The following is an 18,097-nucleotide window of genomic DNA, read 5'->3' as shown; positions in this document are numbered from 1 at the left end:
AGCACTCAATCAGATTTGCCTTTTCCAGACTGCTGAATCTTCACCATGGCAAAAGACATGGACATTCAAGTCTTGCAACATTTCTGCACAGCCTAATGCTGCAAACCTACACACTTCCCTGTGAGTAGGTTCCATTGAACTCAGTGGTATGCATGCACTTCATCAGCCTTGTGCATGAATACTAGCTGGATTGTAAAATGCATGTGCTAAAAAATGTTAAGAGTCCCCAAGATAAATATATATTTATGGTGGAAAACAATAGGAATGGGGAAGGGCTATAGGTCAGTGCTAGAGCAGATGCTTTGCATGCAGAAGGACACAGGTTGAACCCCCGTCAGGTACAGGTAAGGTTGGTAAAAATCCTTCTCTGAAATCCTTAATAGTCACTGCCGGTGTACAACAGAATGCTGAGAAAGATGCAGCAAGTCAGACTTCGTATAAAGCAGTTTCCTGTGTTCCACAAATGCTACTTATGATAGTGATTTAGGAACACCTGCTGGTTAGGAGGAGACACTGCACACAACTGGAAAAAGAGCAGAAAAAAGGCATTAAATCAGAGATAGTTGTACCTTGGTTCTCAAACGCCTTGGTACTCGGACATTTTGGCTCCCGAACGCAAACCCGGACGTGAGTGTTCCTGTTTGCGAACGTTTTTCGGAAGCCAAACATCTGACACGACTTCTGATTGAGTACAGGAAGCCTTGGTTTTCAAACCATTTCGAGAGTCATGAATGGGTTTGCTATATGTCACAGTGTGCCAGTTAGTTATCACACAGTTCACAAAGGAGTTAACTTTTTATTACCAAAACAAAACAAAACCACGATCTCCACAGACTTGGCTAAGTGTCAGCACAACAGCTCATTCCCAGTGGTCTTCCTCCATGAAATCAGTTGCTGAGACTGAAAGTTCCCACCTTCCCACAGCTCTTTTAAGTCCCCTCCTCCTCTTCTCCAGGGGTTTTCCCAAGCAATCAGAGACTGCGCCTACACGCAGCCTATCGCTGCTCAAACCATTTCAGCCCTCTCCTGGTTCTGGGAGACAGGTGGGCAGCGTGTCGCAGGAGGGGGAGACACTTGTGACTCTTCACCAGCCTGACTCATCTCTGTCTCTTGGCCTCCCTCTTCCCACTCACCTGCTTTATCTTCTGCCAATTCTTGACTTCTGTCTGCCACCCCCAGTTCACTAAGTCCTGTTACCCCGTCATCATCTGACACTATCCTGACACATCTGACACAATTTGCACAGAAAGCAAATTGGAGGTGTGAGGCTCTCTGTTTTTCCTCCACCAGTGCTGGCCCATTAACTTACCTGAATGGAATTTTATGCATTCACCTGCATGGAATACCTGGCTACTTATAGCTACCAGGAGACATGTTAAGTACAAAGCTGATTAAAACCTGTGTTACGGAAGACATAATCACCACACAGCATTTATTTATTGAATTCCTTATCCATCTCTGACAGTTGGCTTTTTTTGTCTTCTTCCTCTCTTATGCAGCAAACAGTGGTTATTCCCATCACCAGCAGATACGAACGCAAATCAAATTGGCATCGACTCACACAGCATGGTTTCCCTTTTATTTCATAGTGTCCCCTGTGCCCAGCCTGACCACCCCAAACCCCACAGTCCCAAATGAACCCCCCCTAGCAATTTTCTCAATCATAGCTGCCTCCTATCCTCACTTACTCTCTTCTCCAAAACAGCAAGAGACAGCATGCTAAAATTAGATAGTCTGAGGCCTAAAATGCTATTTATTCTCTCTGTTGCACTCTCTCTAGTTGCCTTCAGTTTTGCCATTTCCCCAAGCATTTTTTCTGCAAGCTTTTTTTCTCTGCCTGAAAAAAGGTTCAGCGTTCCAACTACATCCATTAAACGGCAGCTCAAAAAATGATAACTAGCACAGCAATCAGTTGCTGTGGAAGAAAATGAAAAACAGGTTGGTGAGTTAAGTGGTGCAGGCTCTCGTGTTTGAGCAAGGCCAAGGTGATCATAGTTCAGAAACAGGTCATGTTTATTTCCAGTGTTTTTCCGGCAAATGGAAGTTCCCCTTAAATTAGCAAGCTTCATCCTTGGGCATTTTGCTCTTGCAGTCCCAGTACCAGTGATTGCTTCCCTTGCTGGTGGCAGGCAGGCACAAACAGCAGATTTATTGGCTGTGAAGGAACTAGAGGGCAAAACAGGTGTTACATCTGCCTTAAACCCACCTATCCTCTTGCAGCTTTGTCCCAGCAAGTCTTGGCAGTAGAGGTCCTTGAAGAAGCGGCTGCATCGCCCGCCCTCAAAGAAGTGGGACACCTCTCATTTTACGGATTATGTTCGCCAGTCGTTTGGCTAAGCCTCCCCTGTTAGGTTCTTCTACATGGAAGGTTCTGGTCAGCAAGTTATAGAAGGAGCCATAGCAAACAGCTACCACTGTGCAGGTCAAGCAAATGACATTATACGGCATGCTGAAGTCTGGCGTCGGCAGGTTCACCAGCAGCGGTTCTGTGTAGAGGCGCACAAAGTAGCTGGAGCCGTCCAAGGAAGGAAACCTGGGGAGAAGGAAGGAGGAGATCAGCAGAGCTCAAAGGGCTGATTCAGATAATGATGTGTTACCACCCTTGTCTCCAAGCATATCAGATCAGGAGATTAGGCAAGAGTGAAGGAGTGCCACATCTTTGAGGGCAGCCTCAAATTGCAAATCACAAACGGAATATTCATGTGAAAGGTTTCGATGCGCAAGTGCTTTTCAAATAAGCAACGCCCCGTAGACACTGTGCCACATGAAGAACTCAACTGGTTCTCCGTCTTCTGCAATTCCCTCTATGCAGATTCCCCTGCAAAACTACATGTGCATACACACCCATTTCCATGCATCCCATACTTGTGGAGAGGTCTGAAGATGAGTCTTCATTGCAATGCAGCATGCAGAAGTCCAATATCTTGCAACTTCGGCTAATGCCTCTGTCTCATGCAACCTTACAACCTTAAACTTACCACAACAGTAACACTATTTGAATCCAAAAGTTGCTTACAAAATCAGCACTAACTGATCACTGTTATTTGGTTTTAAGTTGGAAGTATAACAGCAACTCTGTTTCCAGATTTCTGACACTCTGAAACCAAGGCTAGATCTACACAGCTATAAAAATGCTCTGCAAAAAACCGTTGCAAAGTTCACAATTGAAAATATCATTTGAGTTGTGATTTCAGCTCTACTGTGCCATCTGGTTTCATAATGCATTTATAACGCTATATTTTAACTAATGTAGCTGAGTCCCCGGTGGGCAGTCTCCTTTTCCGCAGCAATGAATGTCCAGGGTGGGAAGGGAGATTTTCATTGAGACCACTGTTTGTTGTGAAAGGGTTAAATGCTACCTTTCCTGCCCTTTCACTGCACTTCAAATCATGATTGCCTCCCCTGCTGCAGTTTAGGGAAGAAAAAGAAACAAAACAGACATGCAAGATTAGGAGCGTGATAACCCATTTACACCTGGGGAAATTGCACAGCTACTCTGCTGAGTGCTTGATTTGAAAGGGGGGGGGGGGAGAAAGCAATACAATTTTTAAAGTAGGGGTGGGAGAACAAACCGAACAAGGAAAAACGTGAAGAGGGTGTTTTGTTCATGACATCATGTGGTTGCCCTGTAAAATGCAGATCAGCAAAGCATGGCTATTTCACAGTAAATGCCAGTGTAGAGGCAGCCAAATAATTTACTTCTTGAATCTGCTAAAAATATACATTCAGTTCAGAACTAAATTTCAGATTAACCAAGGTTGTAATTTCTGAAAACAGTTCATGAAAAGTCTTTGATATCTATGTTTGCACAGACTTCTGTCATGCTGGTCTAGCTACAGCCTTTGCTAGGTTAATCTGAAACGTCTGGTATGAAGCAGTTTCCAATAATCAACAGAAGTACAATAACAATCTCACACATCTCATTCCCACCCTTCTCTGTTCTGCAGTCATCAAATGCACTCACAGTGAAGCAAAGAGTGGACTTTGATCTTCATCTTCCTCTTTCATCGCAATGACACTGGGCACTAGGGCACTCAGAACAGATGGGCTACAAACCAAACAAAAAGAGATTACTTAGAGCTTCGGCCCAAGGATGGAGAATCTGTGGTCCTTTAAAAGCTGCTGGGCTCCCAGTTTCCATCATCTCCAGCTGCTCCTCATGCTGGTTGGGGCTGATGGGAGCTGGAGTCCAACCACATTTGGAGAGCCATATAGGTTTCCCATCCCTTCATGGGTCCCTCTTGGAGGAGGGGGGTTTATGAACCTGGTCACAAGGGATGCAACACAGACAAACCCAAGGCTGACAAACACTGATGGCGAGTGGCTCGAGGACAGCTGCAGCCTTACCTCACATAAAACCCATGGTTGGGGTCAGGAGTGTATTCTGTCCACTTCAGCAAGGCTCTCTCAAACTGGATGGTGATCTTTGTGACAGAGTTTGCCGGCAGCTGAATCAGCATTTCCAAGAGATGGGGCCGCTGTCGGTCCTGAGCTGGCTGATAGTGGATGTAACCTAGCACCAAAGACATGGTATCATCGCACACCACTTGGGTCAACATGAATAAATAAAACCCTCCCTTAATGTTTACATAATGCCCTGAGGAACACTCTTAACTTAGGCCTGACTGATCTCCCCAGCAACTCTGGGGAGGAAAACAAACTTGGATCACAAAATATTTCTCCAAACGCCTCCATTTCTCTTGTTTGGAATACGAGCTCTTACGCACTGAGATCAGTCAGAATACTGTATGTAAAAACTGTAGTCCCGTATATGAAATGCGGGGAACCTTTTTGGCCAAAGGCAGCATTACCAATAAAAGCTGCATTCCAGTGGTGGATGAGGCCAGATCCATCTACAATCTCTCACAAACACACAGCCATTTCCCATGGGAACAGAGACATATATAATTCATAACCACTCAAGTTTCACCTTCCATTTTCCTTCTGTTGTTATTTTAACCAAAGCTTCTTTAAAAAGAAGAAGCAGCTCTATAGCACCCTTTATTAGTTCTGACTGTGAAAAAGGCAGGAAGATCTCAGGAATCCTAGCAGAAGAATGCAAATTACTCAATGCGCAGCTCAACTGCAAGCATAGCCTTTCAGCTATTCATAGCTTTAAGTTTTAAAATGCAATTGCATCCTCAAAATTGTAAGCGTGCAACTGCAAGCTGCAAGGCCACTTTTTGCACATTTGCAAGGAACAAAGGCCTACCTTTCTGCTGAAGCATTTCCCCCCCTCTACTTTTTTTGCAGCAGCTTTTGCAGAGAAAGGAGCTGCAGCTGCAAGCTTTGCACAGCATCAATGCCCCTTTTCTCTGTCAGAAGCTCCCTGCTTAACAGCTAATGCAGGGGCCTCAGCAGGGTTAATAGCAGGGAACCCTTGTCCTATATCCACTTACCTGGGAGAAAGCCCCACTGAATTCTATGGAAAGGTAAAGGTAAAGGGACCCCTGACCATTAGGTCCAGTCGTGGCCGACTCTGGGGTTGTGGCGCTCATCTCACTTTATTGGCCGAGGGAGCCGGCGTACAGCTACCGGGTCACGTGGCCAGCATGACTAAGCCGCTTCTGGCGAACCAGAGCAGTGCACGGAAATGCCGTTTACCTTCCCGCTGGAGTGGTACCTATTTATCTACTTGCACTTTGACGTGCTTTCGAACTGCTAGGTTGGCAGGAGTTGGGACCGAGCAACGGTAGCTCACCCCGGGGATTCGAACTGCCGACCTTCTGATCGGCAAGTCCTAGGCTCTGTGGTTTAACCCACAGCGCCACCCGCGTCCAGAGCTGCGATCCTATGCACACCCACTATATAAAATGGGACCTTCTTTTGAATAAATATACATAGCGTGGGGCTCTCAGAACCTCGGGAAAGCACACGGAAGTAAACAAATAATATAAGAAACCATCAACAGGGTAACATGCTTCACTTCTCCTTGAGAAGTGACTGCAAATGCCGCCAGTAAAACTCATTTCCTTTTAAGGAAGTCAAACATTTACGGCTTACACAAAGCCTTCCAAATACACATTTCTGCTACTACATCCCTACCATGGTATATTATCATGCTAAGCTTTGGCTCCTTACCTCTCTCGCCCTGACCTAGCCACTGTGATCCACGCGACGGTCACCTCCAGACTTGATTATTGTAACTCACTCTACATGGGGCTGACCTTGAGACTGACCCAGAAACTCCAGCGGGTGCAGAATGTCGCAGCGAGACTCCTTATGGGGTCCTCACTGCGAGATCACATTCACCCGGTGCTATACCAGCTGCACTGGCTCCTGGTGGAGTACAGGATCAGGTTTAAGGTGCTGGTTTAAAGCCCTATACAGTGGTGCCTCGCAAGACGAAATTAATCCGTTCCGCGAGTGTCTTCGTCTAGCGGTTTGTCTTGCGAAGCAACCCTATTAGCGGCTTAGTGGATTAGCGCTATTAGCGGTTTAGCGGCTATTAAAGGCTTATCGGTTTAGCGGATTAGCTGCTAAAAGGCTATTAGCGGCTTAGAAAAAGGGGGGGGGAGAAAGCGGAAAAAAAATCTCAAGACTCGCAAGACATTTTCGGCTTGTGAAGCAAGCCCATAGGGAAATACGTCCTGCGAAGCAACTCAAAAACGGAAAACCCTTTTGTCTAGCGGGTTTTCCGTCTTGCGAGGCATTCGTCTTGCGGGGCACCACTGTACGGCCTAGGACCCTTGTACCTACGGGATCACCTCTTCTGGTATGTCCCATGGAGGACCTTACGGTCTTCAAATTAAAAACATCTTGGAGATCCCGGGCCACAGGGAGGTTAGGCTGGCCTCAACCAGAGCCAGCTCAGTTTTTTCAGCTCAGTTCCATGGTGGAACGCTCTGTCACAAGAGACTAGGGCCCTTGACATCAAGACAGAGCTGTTCCACCAGGCCTTTGGCCAAGGCACAGTCTGACCCCTCCTTCGGTAATCCACAAAGAACTCTAGCCCAATGGTTGCCATTAATTTGATTTTGAATTGATTTTAGAATGAATTGATTTTAGAATGCATTTCAATTAATTGATTGTGACTTTATGTAAACTGTGTTACATTTATTGTTGTTAGCCGCTCTGAGCCCGGCTTCGGCTGGGGAGGGCGAGATATAAATAATTCATTATTATTATTATTACATAGGTTATTGATAAACTGCATCAAAAGGGGGGTGGGGATGGGCTTTGGAGCTCAGCAAGCCAAATCACTGAACGCATAGAAAAAGCAAATTACTATGGCTAGCCTACATCTCCAGTTGTTGAGAAATGCATATGTAATGCCAGATGTACTTAAGAGATGCTCCTTAAGGGATATAGATATATATGCATATCCTTAAGGGGTATAGATATGAAGGCAAAACTTCATGCTTTTCAGCTCAGGCCTCCCTTTCTGAATCTGCTCCATTTCCTTGGCATATCAACTTAGAACATGATCCAGTACATATACTGGAACACAGAAAGCTGCCTGCACTGATACGCAGAAGCTCTTCACTGCAATGTTGTCTGGGGCTGGTGGAAGTTGCCGTCTCAAACATCCGGAGGGCATCAGGCTGGGAAATGAAGTATTACTAGGAGGCTCCTTCTTACTTGGTTTGTTTTCCTTGCCCTTGGTGATAATGGTCAGCGTGTGGATGTAGAGTCGCAGATACCAGGGCACAGTCTCCAGCAGAAGCACAGGGAAAGCTCTGTATGGGTGTGTGTTATAGATTAGGGTGCTGATTTCTCCTGTCTCAAGGCCATAGCCACTCACATAGCGCTGGGCATGGAGCACAGGTACTGCCAGATCCACTGCAGGAAGGAAATGAAACCAGGTTAGGAGTCAAACTACAGGAGCACCACCAAATGCAAGAATATTATCCCTGAGATAATGTGAGTTCTGAACTAAGACAAGTCTGGTAGCAGTCCCAGCAGAAAAGTAGCTGTACTATTTTTCTGCTGTGACTACCACTAGATGTGTCCCGGTTTATAAATGAATAAGCTTAAATGATGCACAGCACGAGTCTCTCGCATTCAAAGAGTGTCCATTTTCTAGTGATCTAAGAGAGGACAACACATTAGATACAGGAAAGCCATTGATAACTCACAGCCATCCTGAGGGCGCTTCCATTTTAGTTGCACATTGAGGCTGCGAGAGCCATTAAAAAGTCCTGGGTTCAGGAGATCATAGACTGCGTATGTTCTCCTGTCTCCTTGGACGGATGCTTCATGTACAGACAAAGGCGCTGGGGAAACTTCAAGTAACTCTTTCTCCTGGAAACATAAACAAAATAAAGCAAAATCATTATTAGCCATCAAAAAGATAACCAGCCCATCTATGTCATATTTTTGTGTATATTCAGCACGGGGGCAGGGTACGTGGGGGAGACTACCTTCAACTGGCCCCAATTCTCATATTTATTTAAAAGCTTTCTGGCCTGTTTTACAGGATAAAAACATTTCTGCAGACCGCATTACAACATACTTTGAAATGCAGAGGGCGATATCCCACCCTTCCCTGCAAAAGGAGCCCAGGGTGGCGAAATAAAATCCATTTATTTCAATGGATCTACTCTTGAGTATAACTAACACTGGATATCACCAAGAAAGAAGCAATCTGTGCACCCAGCACAACAACTGAAAAGTAAGCCTATATAAAGCTATATTCACAATTGCAGAGGGTTCCTAATTAGGTGAAGAACCTACATGCTTACGGATGCAGGCATGTAGTTTCTCCTCCCAGTCACTGTTGTTTGAGGGTATAGCCAGTGGGGTGGGGGTCCAATTCCATTATCCATGCATTGGCTATACACATGGAGATTATTTGAGCAACCCTCTACTCTCAAGACTCTGTAATATTACTGGAGACACAAAGCACCTAAAGAACTGTAAGCATCTGGTTAAATCCTCTTGATTATATATACAGTGAACGCTCGGGTTGCGAACGTGATCTGTGTGGGATGCATGTCCGCAACCCGCAGCGACACGCCTGCGCACACACGGGTTGCGATTTGGCGCTTCTGCCCATGTGCAAAGCGTGATTTAGTGCTTCTGAGCATTCATGACCGCTGAAACCTGGAAGTAACACGTTCCGGTACTTCTGGGTTTCGGCGGTCCGCAACCTGAAAAAACACAACCTGAAGCGGCTGTAACTTGAGATATGATGTATTCCGCTCAGTTACATCTGGGGTTTCCATCAAGCTTCGTTCACCCAGAGAGAGCTCTGAGTAAGGTGGGCATCTCCTAAAAGTCCTGATGTCCTAGTCCTATTGCAAGGTTACTGGGGAAAGGATAGGTTACCTGGCCTTTACTGGAAATGTCAACGTAGACTTTGCTTTGAGACGCCAGTGGGCACGCTTCAGTAAGAGTGCGGGAGAAGATCTTGAAGAGAGACCAATCTGGTGGGAGAATGGCACAAAGGTCATTATTAAGAAGTGAGTAAACCGCTGTAACCATAGCAGAGTGGTGACGTGCTGCAGGGCGATTTGAGTTACCTTTCTTTCCATGGCCGCTGGCAAAGGAATCAAAGACAACCGTGAGGGTCTGTCTGAGCTCCCAGGACATGCTCAAGCACGAGGCATCCTGAGAGAGAAGGACAAAGCATCAGAAATGGCAGGAGCAAGGGCAGCTCTAAGGCAGGCACCCCCAAACTCGGCCCTCCAGATGTTTTGGGACTACAATTCCCATCATCCCTGACCACTGGTCCTGTTAGCTAGGGATGATGGGAGTTGTAATCCCAAAACATCTGGAGGGCTGAGTTTGGAGATGCCTGCTCTAAGGTAAGGCTTGTGAAATGTGATCATAGGTTTTGGCAGATCATAGGTGATTGGGGATCCTGTCGACAGCTCTTTCCACCAATTTATGACACAACACCAAATCCTTCAAGGACTCACCCTGCAAATGGGGCGGATGTGCACAGCTTGGGAGTGGTAACTGCTGTGGAACAAGCGCTCAGCCTTCAGCAGAACAGCCAGGCCAGCCTAGGAAGAAAAAAGAAAATACGGCTGAACTTTTGCTCCGTAGTACAGAACATGATCACTGCAGATGGTGACAGCAGTCACGAAATTAAAAGACACCTGCTTCTTGGGAGAAAAGCAATGACAAACCTAGACAGCATCCTAAATAGCAGAGACATCACCTTGTCAACAAAGGTCCGTATAGTTAAAGCTATGGTTTTCCCAGTAGTGATGTATGGAAGTGAGAGCTGGACCATAAAGAAGACTGATCGCTGAAGAATTGATGCTTTTGAATTATGGTGCTGGAGGAGACTCTTGAGAGTCCCATGGACTGCAAGAAGATCAAACCTATCCATTCTTAAGGAAATCAGCCCTGAGTGCTCACGAGAAGGACAGATCGTGAAGCTGAGGCTCCAATACTTTGGCCACCTCATGAGAAGAGAAGACTCCCTGATGTTGGGAAAGATTGAGGGCACAAGGAGAAGGGGATGACAGAGGATGAGATGGTTGGACAGTGTTCTCGAAGCTACCAGCATGAGTTTGACCAAACTGCAGGAGGCAGTGAAAGGCAGGAGTGCCTGGCGTGCTCTGGTCCATGGGGTCACGAAGAGTCGGACACAACTAAACGACAATAGCTAGAAACAAGCACAAGCACCATGCAACAGTGCGCACGTAGTTCGCTCTCCTCCAGAGTACTTGCTCCAATTGAGAACAAGGTCCCAAAGCTTCAGATGTGCAAGCTTGCGGGGGGGGAGGGGACTAGGATGAGGGAATCCAGAGCAATGGCACATGTTGGTTCAAGGCTCCACCTGCATGATCACAGGAATGTGCCTCACCTTTGAGCTGCATGGCAGCAGCTTCTTCCAGGGTGTGAGGTTCTCAGTGCAGACAACTTCACGGGGAAGGACGGCATATCGTAGGAAATGGTGGTCTGTAACTGAAGGAGGGAGGGGAAGGGTTAGAACATGTGGCCCTCCTCCTCTTGATGTTGCTGAAATTTCCATCAGCCCCAGCCAGCATGGTAAATTCCAGGAAATGATTGGGTGCCCACTGGTGGTATATAAAATTTAAAATAAAATAAAATAAAATAAAATAAAATAAAATAAAATAAAATAAAATAAAATAAAATAAAATAAAATAAAATAAAATAAAATAAAATAAAATGCTCTCAATATGATGATGGAAGTCAGCTTCTAGAAATCACCTGCCTTCAGATCTTGCCTCTGCCATGAATTCACTAGCTAGCCTTAAGAAAAGCAGGCATCTGACGTAAAGGGTACTACTACTAGATTGAATTCCTTTAAGGATTACTGAGGTCACAAGCGTGGAATACTTGGAACTACTGTAGAGTGTGAGACTCTTAATCTCAGGGTTGTGAGTTTGAGCCACACGTCGGGCAAGAGATTCCCGCTTTGCAGGGGGTTGGACTAGATGACCCTCATGGTCCCTTCCAACTCTACAATTCTTTGATTCTACTATTAAAAGCTAGGTATTATAATCACACAAACCACTTATTTATTGAATTATTGTCTGTGCTATCCTAATGGTTCAAAGTAATATAAACAAAACAATCAAAGAGAATCAATAAACACATTTAAAAACTAAGTCAAAACCTATGGCATTGGCCCAATTCCAATTAATTCTTATTACCCAGTCAGCCCAAACAATCCTTACAATGCTCTCAAGAAACACAGATTAATTACAAAACCAGCAACCCTAATCAGGATAACGAACAAGGAGATGGGCAGACGTTCCAAAAATGTCGAGCCTTTCAGCACCCCCAAAACTTTTTGAAAATCTTATGCCATAATACATTTGTTAATTTTTAAGCTGCTACAAGATACTTGGGTGTTTCTAAGAAGTTCTGGTCTCCCTTTAATTTCACCAACTAATACATGCCAACAACACAAGGATTCCCACTTGTACAATGTGACTTTTCTCTCTCCTTCCCCTGCATGCACCCTGCACTCTCACCAAATCTGTGCCAGAGGGTTTGGGAACCCAGAGAAAATATTTAGGGGGTGCACAGGGGGTGGGGGGGGGAATATCATTGCACTGATGGGACAACTTAACTGCTACACTGGACACAACTATTTGTCATTTAAGTATCTAGAACAAGCTGCAATTTAGGGGTGCCCCTTCTTGCAAAACAAGCCCTTCCAGGCCAGAATAGCCCAATCTCTTACCATTTGCCAATCCCAGAGGTTTGAAGGATGCTGTTGGAACGACAGTGTTGGTGGAATCAATGAAGTTCAGAGAGGCACAGAATATTCCTGAGAGGATGTTGCTGAGATCTTTCCAAGCTTTGTCAACGCTGAAAATGAAAAATATACACATTTACTGTGAATGATTTGCCTGAAACTTGCAAGATGCCATTTGGAAAGCAAATGTGTTTTCAAGTCATAGACCGTGCTTGCAGTTGTACATCACTTCAGGTGCCATTCTAGTGGCAGGAGATGCTTTCTATAAAATTCAAAATAAAATAAAATAATGAATAGCTCAGGCTTTGCTTCAGTACTACATTAGCACAGTAGAGCTAGTACAATGGTACCTTAGGTTACAAACGTTTCGGATTACAAACACTTTGGGTTACAAACTCCGCTAACCTGGAAGTAGTACCTCGGTTGAGAACTTTGCCCCAGGGTGAGAACAGAAATCGCGTGGCAGCAGCGGGAGACCCCTTTAGCAAAAGTGTGCCTCAGGTTAAGAACGGTTTCAGGTTAAGAACGGACCTCCAGAATGAATTAAGTTCGTAACCCAAGGTACCACTGTAAATGGAAATGAGCCGTGTTCACAACCCACAGCTACAAGCCCCATCTAGCACCTGATGGCCTACTCCAGGAATGGGAACCCTTCTGGGGGCCACATACTTGTGGGTGGGGCCAGAGGCAAACGTGGACAGAGAAACGGGCACACATTTTACCTTTGCATCATGGGAAACTTTCTACACACACCACTGTTTCCTTCACCCAAGCAAGCAAGAGGTATTATCAGACTCCAAGAGCACATTCCAGTCTGGCAAAAAGCAGTCAAAGAGGCTGTGAAGCAAGGACTGTGAGGGGTATGGCCTGAAAATTGGCTGTTTGGCACGGAGAGTCCTGAGAGCCAGACAGAGAAGCTTAGAGGGCTACAATTGGCACCCCAGGGTCCAGAGACCACCACCCCATGCCTATTCTGATGAAACAGCAAGGGAGAAGAACTATGGCCCTTCTAGAGGCTACCACTGATTTAGGTGTTGGGATGTCCCAGTGGGCCTTGGCAGCCTTTGGCAAAATTGTTCAATGCAAAGGAAAGACCCAAGAGACATCAGAATTTGAAAGTGAAGGAACAACGTCCGCTCATTTAAACCATATGATTGCCTTCATGGAATGGACCTTTGAAATGTATCTTGTTTATGCACTTATGCCATGAGGAGGTGGGCAGGCGAGAAAAGTAGAATGCAACAGTCTTCTTATGATTTACCTGAGACCCCTTCAATCAAGTAAAATCAGCTCAGGCTTACTTACTCAGAGACAGACTCCTGAAACCAAACCCAGAGCTCAGCCCCAGCCGGAGCTTGCAAGTAAGGCTGTCCCCAGCTCCGTGTCCGCCAGAAGCCCTGAGTGAGGGAGAGATGCAGTTCGCGCACCGAGTACTTGGAAATGAGCTGGCCAAGGGCTTTGGGGAATAGCCGGTAATGAGAGACTGTAGGGAGCAGGGGGGGAAAATAGGAGCATTACAACAGCATATCTTCACATCAACCTCTCCACCTGCCCCACTCCCCAATTCACTTTCCCTTTTCCTGCTCCATTGAAGAGGAATGCTGCTGCAGTCCTGCTGGCACCCATGCAAGTCACCCAGTAAGTAGCCTATCCCTCAATCTATTATTGCTCAGGGTTCCTTGACCCTTTGCTGCACTCATTTTCCATTTGCTACCTCAGGCCTTTTATGCTTTCCCAGTGAGACTGGCTTGTACTCCCGGCAGTTCAGAGTCCCCACCGCTCCCCAATGGCTACTAGGCATGATCCTCTCTACCCCTGCAGTCGGTGGCAGCAGTGCTTCCAGATACCTGTTGCTGGGAAACATGGGAGGGGAGAGTGCTCTTGCATTCATGCGCCAGAATCCCAGAATGGTAGAGTTAGAAAGGAACCCAAGAGTCCAACCCCCCTGCAATGAAAGAACCTCGACTATAAAGCACCCACAACAGAATGGATGGATTTATTCATTCATTCATTCTTTTCCAAAGGGGAAAGGCATCAGGTGTGTGAGGGGGAACCTTGTGGAACTACAACTCCCATCACCTCTTGCTACTAGACATGCTTGCTGGGGCTGATGGGAATTGTAGTCCAACCGCCCACACAACTGGCGCCGGAGAAGCCCTGTCTCCGGGGTTCACAGGGACCCCCTTTCCAGATAATGCTTCGCTCCCCCCCCCAAAAAGCCCTCTGTCGCGACAGGCCCCGCCCCTTACCGCCCTCCCGCTGCAAGTCGGAATCCCAGCGCGTCCGGAACTGGAAGGTGGCGGCCACGTCCCCCGACGGGAGCGGGCTGAGCAGCAGCTCTTCCCGCAGGGAATCCCGCGGCTGTTCCGCCCCGCTCGTCGCCAAGAAGAGCAGCAGCAGCAGCGTTCCGAGTGGCTCCATTCCTCCGCTGCGCTCCCGGCAAAGCGGAGCAGCTCCGCCCACTGCCCCGGGGGCGTTAGCCAATGGGGAGCAGAGGAAGGAGGTTCCATGGAACCCCGCCTCACTCACCCTGTGAGCCAATGTAGGCTTTTCAGGAAGGGACAGAGACGAGGCTAGAGCGACACTTCCCGTTGCCTTGTTGTTGTTCGGAAATCTGCTTCCGGGTCGGAGGCAAGGGATGCCGGAAGGAGCTTGCAGGGGCAGGTTTCTGCAGTGGCTGAGGTTGGGCGACCCATGTGCCCAGACAGAGGCAGAAGGTAATAGAAGCAGCAGGAGGAGGGGGAGCCGACATGCTGTTTGTAGCTTGATCCTCGTTTCGTTTAATATCCTTTTACATACCATATATAATGTAATATTTATTATATTATATTATATTATATCATATTATATTATTATAGTATTATGCTTTGTAACATATAAAATCATTTCTTTTAAAAAAAACACACACAGAGAGAGTTGCGTTATGTTGAGCCAGACTTTTGATTCTTCTCTACCTTGATCTTGGCACTCCCAAGTTTGTTCCTAGCTCATACCTGGAGATGCTAGGAATTGCAGCTAGGACCTTTTGCATGGAAAGCGTCGTCTTCTGCCTCTGAGCTAGAGCCCCTCCCTCAAACATTGGACCCAGTTCTCCTGGTCTGGGAATTTGAACCCAGGACCTCTTGGAGCCAAGGTAAGAATAGTACACCAAGACTAATGGTGGCTAAGCTGTAGCATTCCAGAGGTTGTCGGACTACAACTCTCACCAGCCCCAGCCAGCCTGACCAATAGTAGGGACAAATGGGAGTTCTAGTCAGTAACACAGAGGATCACAGGTTAGCCACCCCTTTACTTTAGTTTACAGGCATCTGTTGGGGATGACAGAGGTATAGGATGTTGTTTCTCAGGACAAGGGAATAGGCCAGAAGAACTACTTCCATTATGCATGCAAGCTGGAAGTGCTTATTTATTAGTAAAGGTAAAGGGACTCCTGACCATTAGGTCCAGTCATGGCCGACTTGGGGTTGCGGCCCTCATCTCGCTTTATTGGCCGAGGGAGCCGGCGTACAGCTTCTGGGTCATGTGGCCAGCATGACTAAGCCACTTCTGGCAAACCAGAGCAGCACACGGAAATGCCGTTTACCTTCCCACCAGAGCGGTACCTATTTATCTACTTGCACTTCGTGCTTTCGAACTGCTAGGTTGGCAGGAGCAGGGACAGAGTAACAGGAGCTCATGCCATCGCGGGGATTCGAACCCTTCTTTATTTCTTTTCTCTGCAACTTCCATCAGCACCAGCCTGTATTGCCAGTGGTAAGGGATGACTGGAATTGTAGTCCAAAAAACATCTGGAGGGCCACAGGTTCCCCATCCCTGTTCCGGAGCAAGCGAATTTGTTCCATTGTCTCTCTGGCAAAACTATTGAGAACTGCAGCCTTAATTATGTCAAAGCTATGCCATGGCTTAAGTAGTTTTCTGGCAGGGTTCCCTGCAACCATTTCTTTCTGAAAGATGCCATTACTGTAACCTCCCTGCACCCAGTGCTTTTTATTACTAAGCTGTGATGGCTAAATGGAGCCTCTTCGTTTGGAATTGGTGTCAGTTCCTTGGGAGGGCTCTTTCCATAGACATCAGATTGGCCACTGGTGGATGCTGAACTAGATAAATGGTTGATGTGATTCCTCAGGGCTCTTCTTATGTCCTTCTCATTAAACACGTATTTTTGAAGTGTAAACACTTCCTAATATTAAATAGAGTTTACGTAGTCTTGTTACTGATATGTGACAATAAGCCAAATAAGCTAGCTATCCTGGCTTCTCAGAAGGAAAAAATCCATGATCCATGGATCAAAATAACACCAAGCTATACCCTTTGTGGTGCATTTACTTGTTCATGCAAAAGTAGAAGCAAAGTGACAGCAATCAGTGTGCTCTAGTATGTAGTTTGTGCACAGTATGGTTGGTTGGCTTATCATTTTTAGCAAATGTGCCCTCTATGTGAGTGGTTCTGACAACCTTTAGTATAGCAGCTCATGCGTGAACAGAGATTTGAACTAGGGACCCAATGACCCCTAATTCATTGCTTTAACATCCTAAACCATACCAGCTTCCTATGCAATATTTTATCTTGCCAATCCTTATGCCATTGTTATTTCCAGTAGATAAGTGAGTCCAAGTCTGAAATGGGATTTAAACCACCATTTCAGGGCTGCTGAAATGGGCATTCAGGGTCATAAGACCCCAACTGCTGTGGGTCAGTCATCTGACACGAGTTGGGAGTGGGCACAGAAGAGAAGCCAACACAGTGTAACAAAACATATACAGTGGTACCTCGGGTTAAGTACTTAATTCGTTCTGGAGGTCTGTTCTTAACCTGAAGCACCACTTTAGCTAATGGGGCCTCCTGCTGCTGCTGCACCACCGCTGCACGATTTCTGTTCTCATCCTGAAGCAAAGTGCTTAACCAGAGGTAATATTTCTGGGTTAGCGGAGTCTGTAACCTGAGGTACCACTGTACCTAGTTAGAAGTGATTCCAAACTAATTATTCCAGCCTCCTGCTTAGGCAGGAAATCTGCTATTGCATCCCTGATAGTGGGGCTGGCCCTACCATTAGGGAGAACGAGGTGGCTCTCAAGTGGCAGATTTGGGGGTGTGGGAGGAGTGCTGAGGTTTTAGAAAACAGAAGAGTCTTTGCCACATGACCTGCCCTGTACCTTCTAAGCCAGGTATGTCCAACTCTCTGGAGACTGCAGTCTACTTACGGTATAATAAAACTGGCAGTGATCTACTCATTGTTATTGCATTGCCCAGAGTTGTTGAGCTTTTGGGGGAGGAGGACAGAGGTTTTTTTTGGCGGGGGGCTGGCGGTCGGGATCAACCAAGAACACCTCGCGATCGAAGCAGTAGATCACGATCGACCGGTTGGACATGCCTGTTCTAAGCTATCCCACAGCCCCTAGATACAGTGCAGACGCCCAGTCACCAGCATTGAAGTAAGATTTGACTGTCAATCTTGTCAGCTTCTTCACATGGGATGGTGAGGGTACCATCTTGTTGATTGCCTCAGGCTGTCAACTGTTTTGAGCCAGTCTTGTAAGGCTGGGATAAGGCCTCTTGCCTGAACCAAGTTGCTTAATTTCCCACAACTTGATAGGAAAATTTCCCCACTAGAGGGCAGGCACAGCCTTTTTCAAATTCCTGTCATTTTCTTCTAGAGCCCTGGAATTCAGTGTTGAATTTCCTTCCTTTTATCTAACTCCTAATCACATACTTAAGTGCAAGCTTCACTTGAAATAGCCAGAAAAGTCCCACTGGTTTTAAATTTCAGAATTTGACCCTCCATTTCCTGATAGATTATAGCTCCTAGTCAGCCCAGCCAGTAGTCAGGGGATGATGGGATTGGTAGTCAAACAACTTCTGGAAGGCCACAGATTCCCAATCCCTGGAATATTCTGTTGTCACTTCTTGTGAAAGGCACAGGAGCATGTCCAGAAAAGGGGATGATAACCCTAGTTGGATCAACAGCAATGA

The 18,097-nt window shown here is 46.4% G+C and overlaps 1 protein-coding gene across 1 annotated transcript; it reads right to left on the bottom strand.

Annotated features, from left to right (window-relative positions):
• Nucleotides 1–782: 782 nt before the first annotated feature.
• Nucleotides 783–14,566, bottom strand: PIGT (phosphatidylinositol glycan anchor biosynthesis class T). Its single transcript, XM_081009235.1, has 12 exons — nt 14,377–14,566; nt 13,433–13,610; nt 12,113–12,240; nt 10,763–10,863; nt 9,864–9,950; nt 9,465–9,552; nt 9,271–9,368; nt 8,079–8,244; nt 7,582–7,782; nt 4,348–4,513; nt 3,965–4,048; nt 783–2,533 (listed from the first exon to the last, which is right to left on the bottom strand). Exons 1-12 carry the CDS (start codon nt 14,546–14,548, stop codon nt 2,281–2,283), a joined length of 1,722 nt encoding a protein of 573 aa, XP_080865361.1. The 5' UTR covers nt 14,549–14,566; the 3' UTR covers nt 783–2,280.
• Between the last annotated feature and the right edge of the window lie 3,531 nt (nt 14,567–18,097).

This window comes from Podarcis pityusensis (genome assembly GCF_964106645.2).
Source record: "Podarcis pityusensis genome assembly, chromosome: 6".
NCBI classification, from domain to species: domain Eukaryota; kingdom Metazoa; phylum Chordata; class Lepidosauria; order Squamata; family Lacertidae; genus Podarcis; species Podarcis pityusensis.
The sequence above is the reverse complement of the archived record's forward strand: the minus strand, read 5'-3'. Positions and strand labels throughout refer to the sequence as shown.

What these genes read in the sequence shown, in the direction of transcription:
- PIGT (XM_081009235.1), bottom strand. Translation starts at nt 14,548, where the DNA reads ATGGAGCCACTCGGAACGCTGCTGCTGCTGCTCTTCTTGGCGACGAGC. An exon ending in CGACTTGCAGCGGGAGGGCG is followed by an intron (nt 13,611 to 14,376) that starts GTAAGGGGCGGG and finishes TGCTCCCTACAG; the next exon opens with TCTCTCATTACCGGCTATTC. An exon ending in ACCTCTGGGATTGGCAAATG is followed by an intron (nt 10,864 to 12,112) that starts GTAAGAGATTGG and finishes TCCCTCCTTCAG; the next exon opens with TTACAGACCACCATTTCCTA.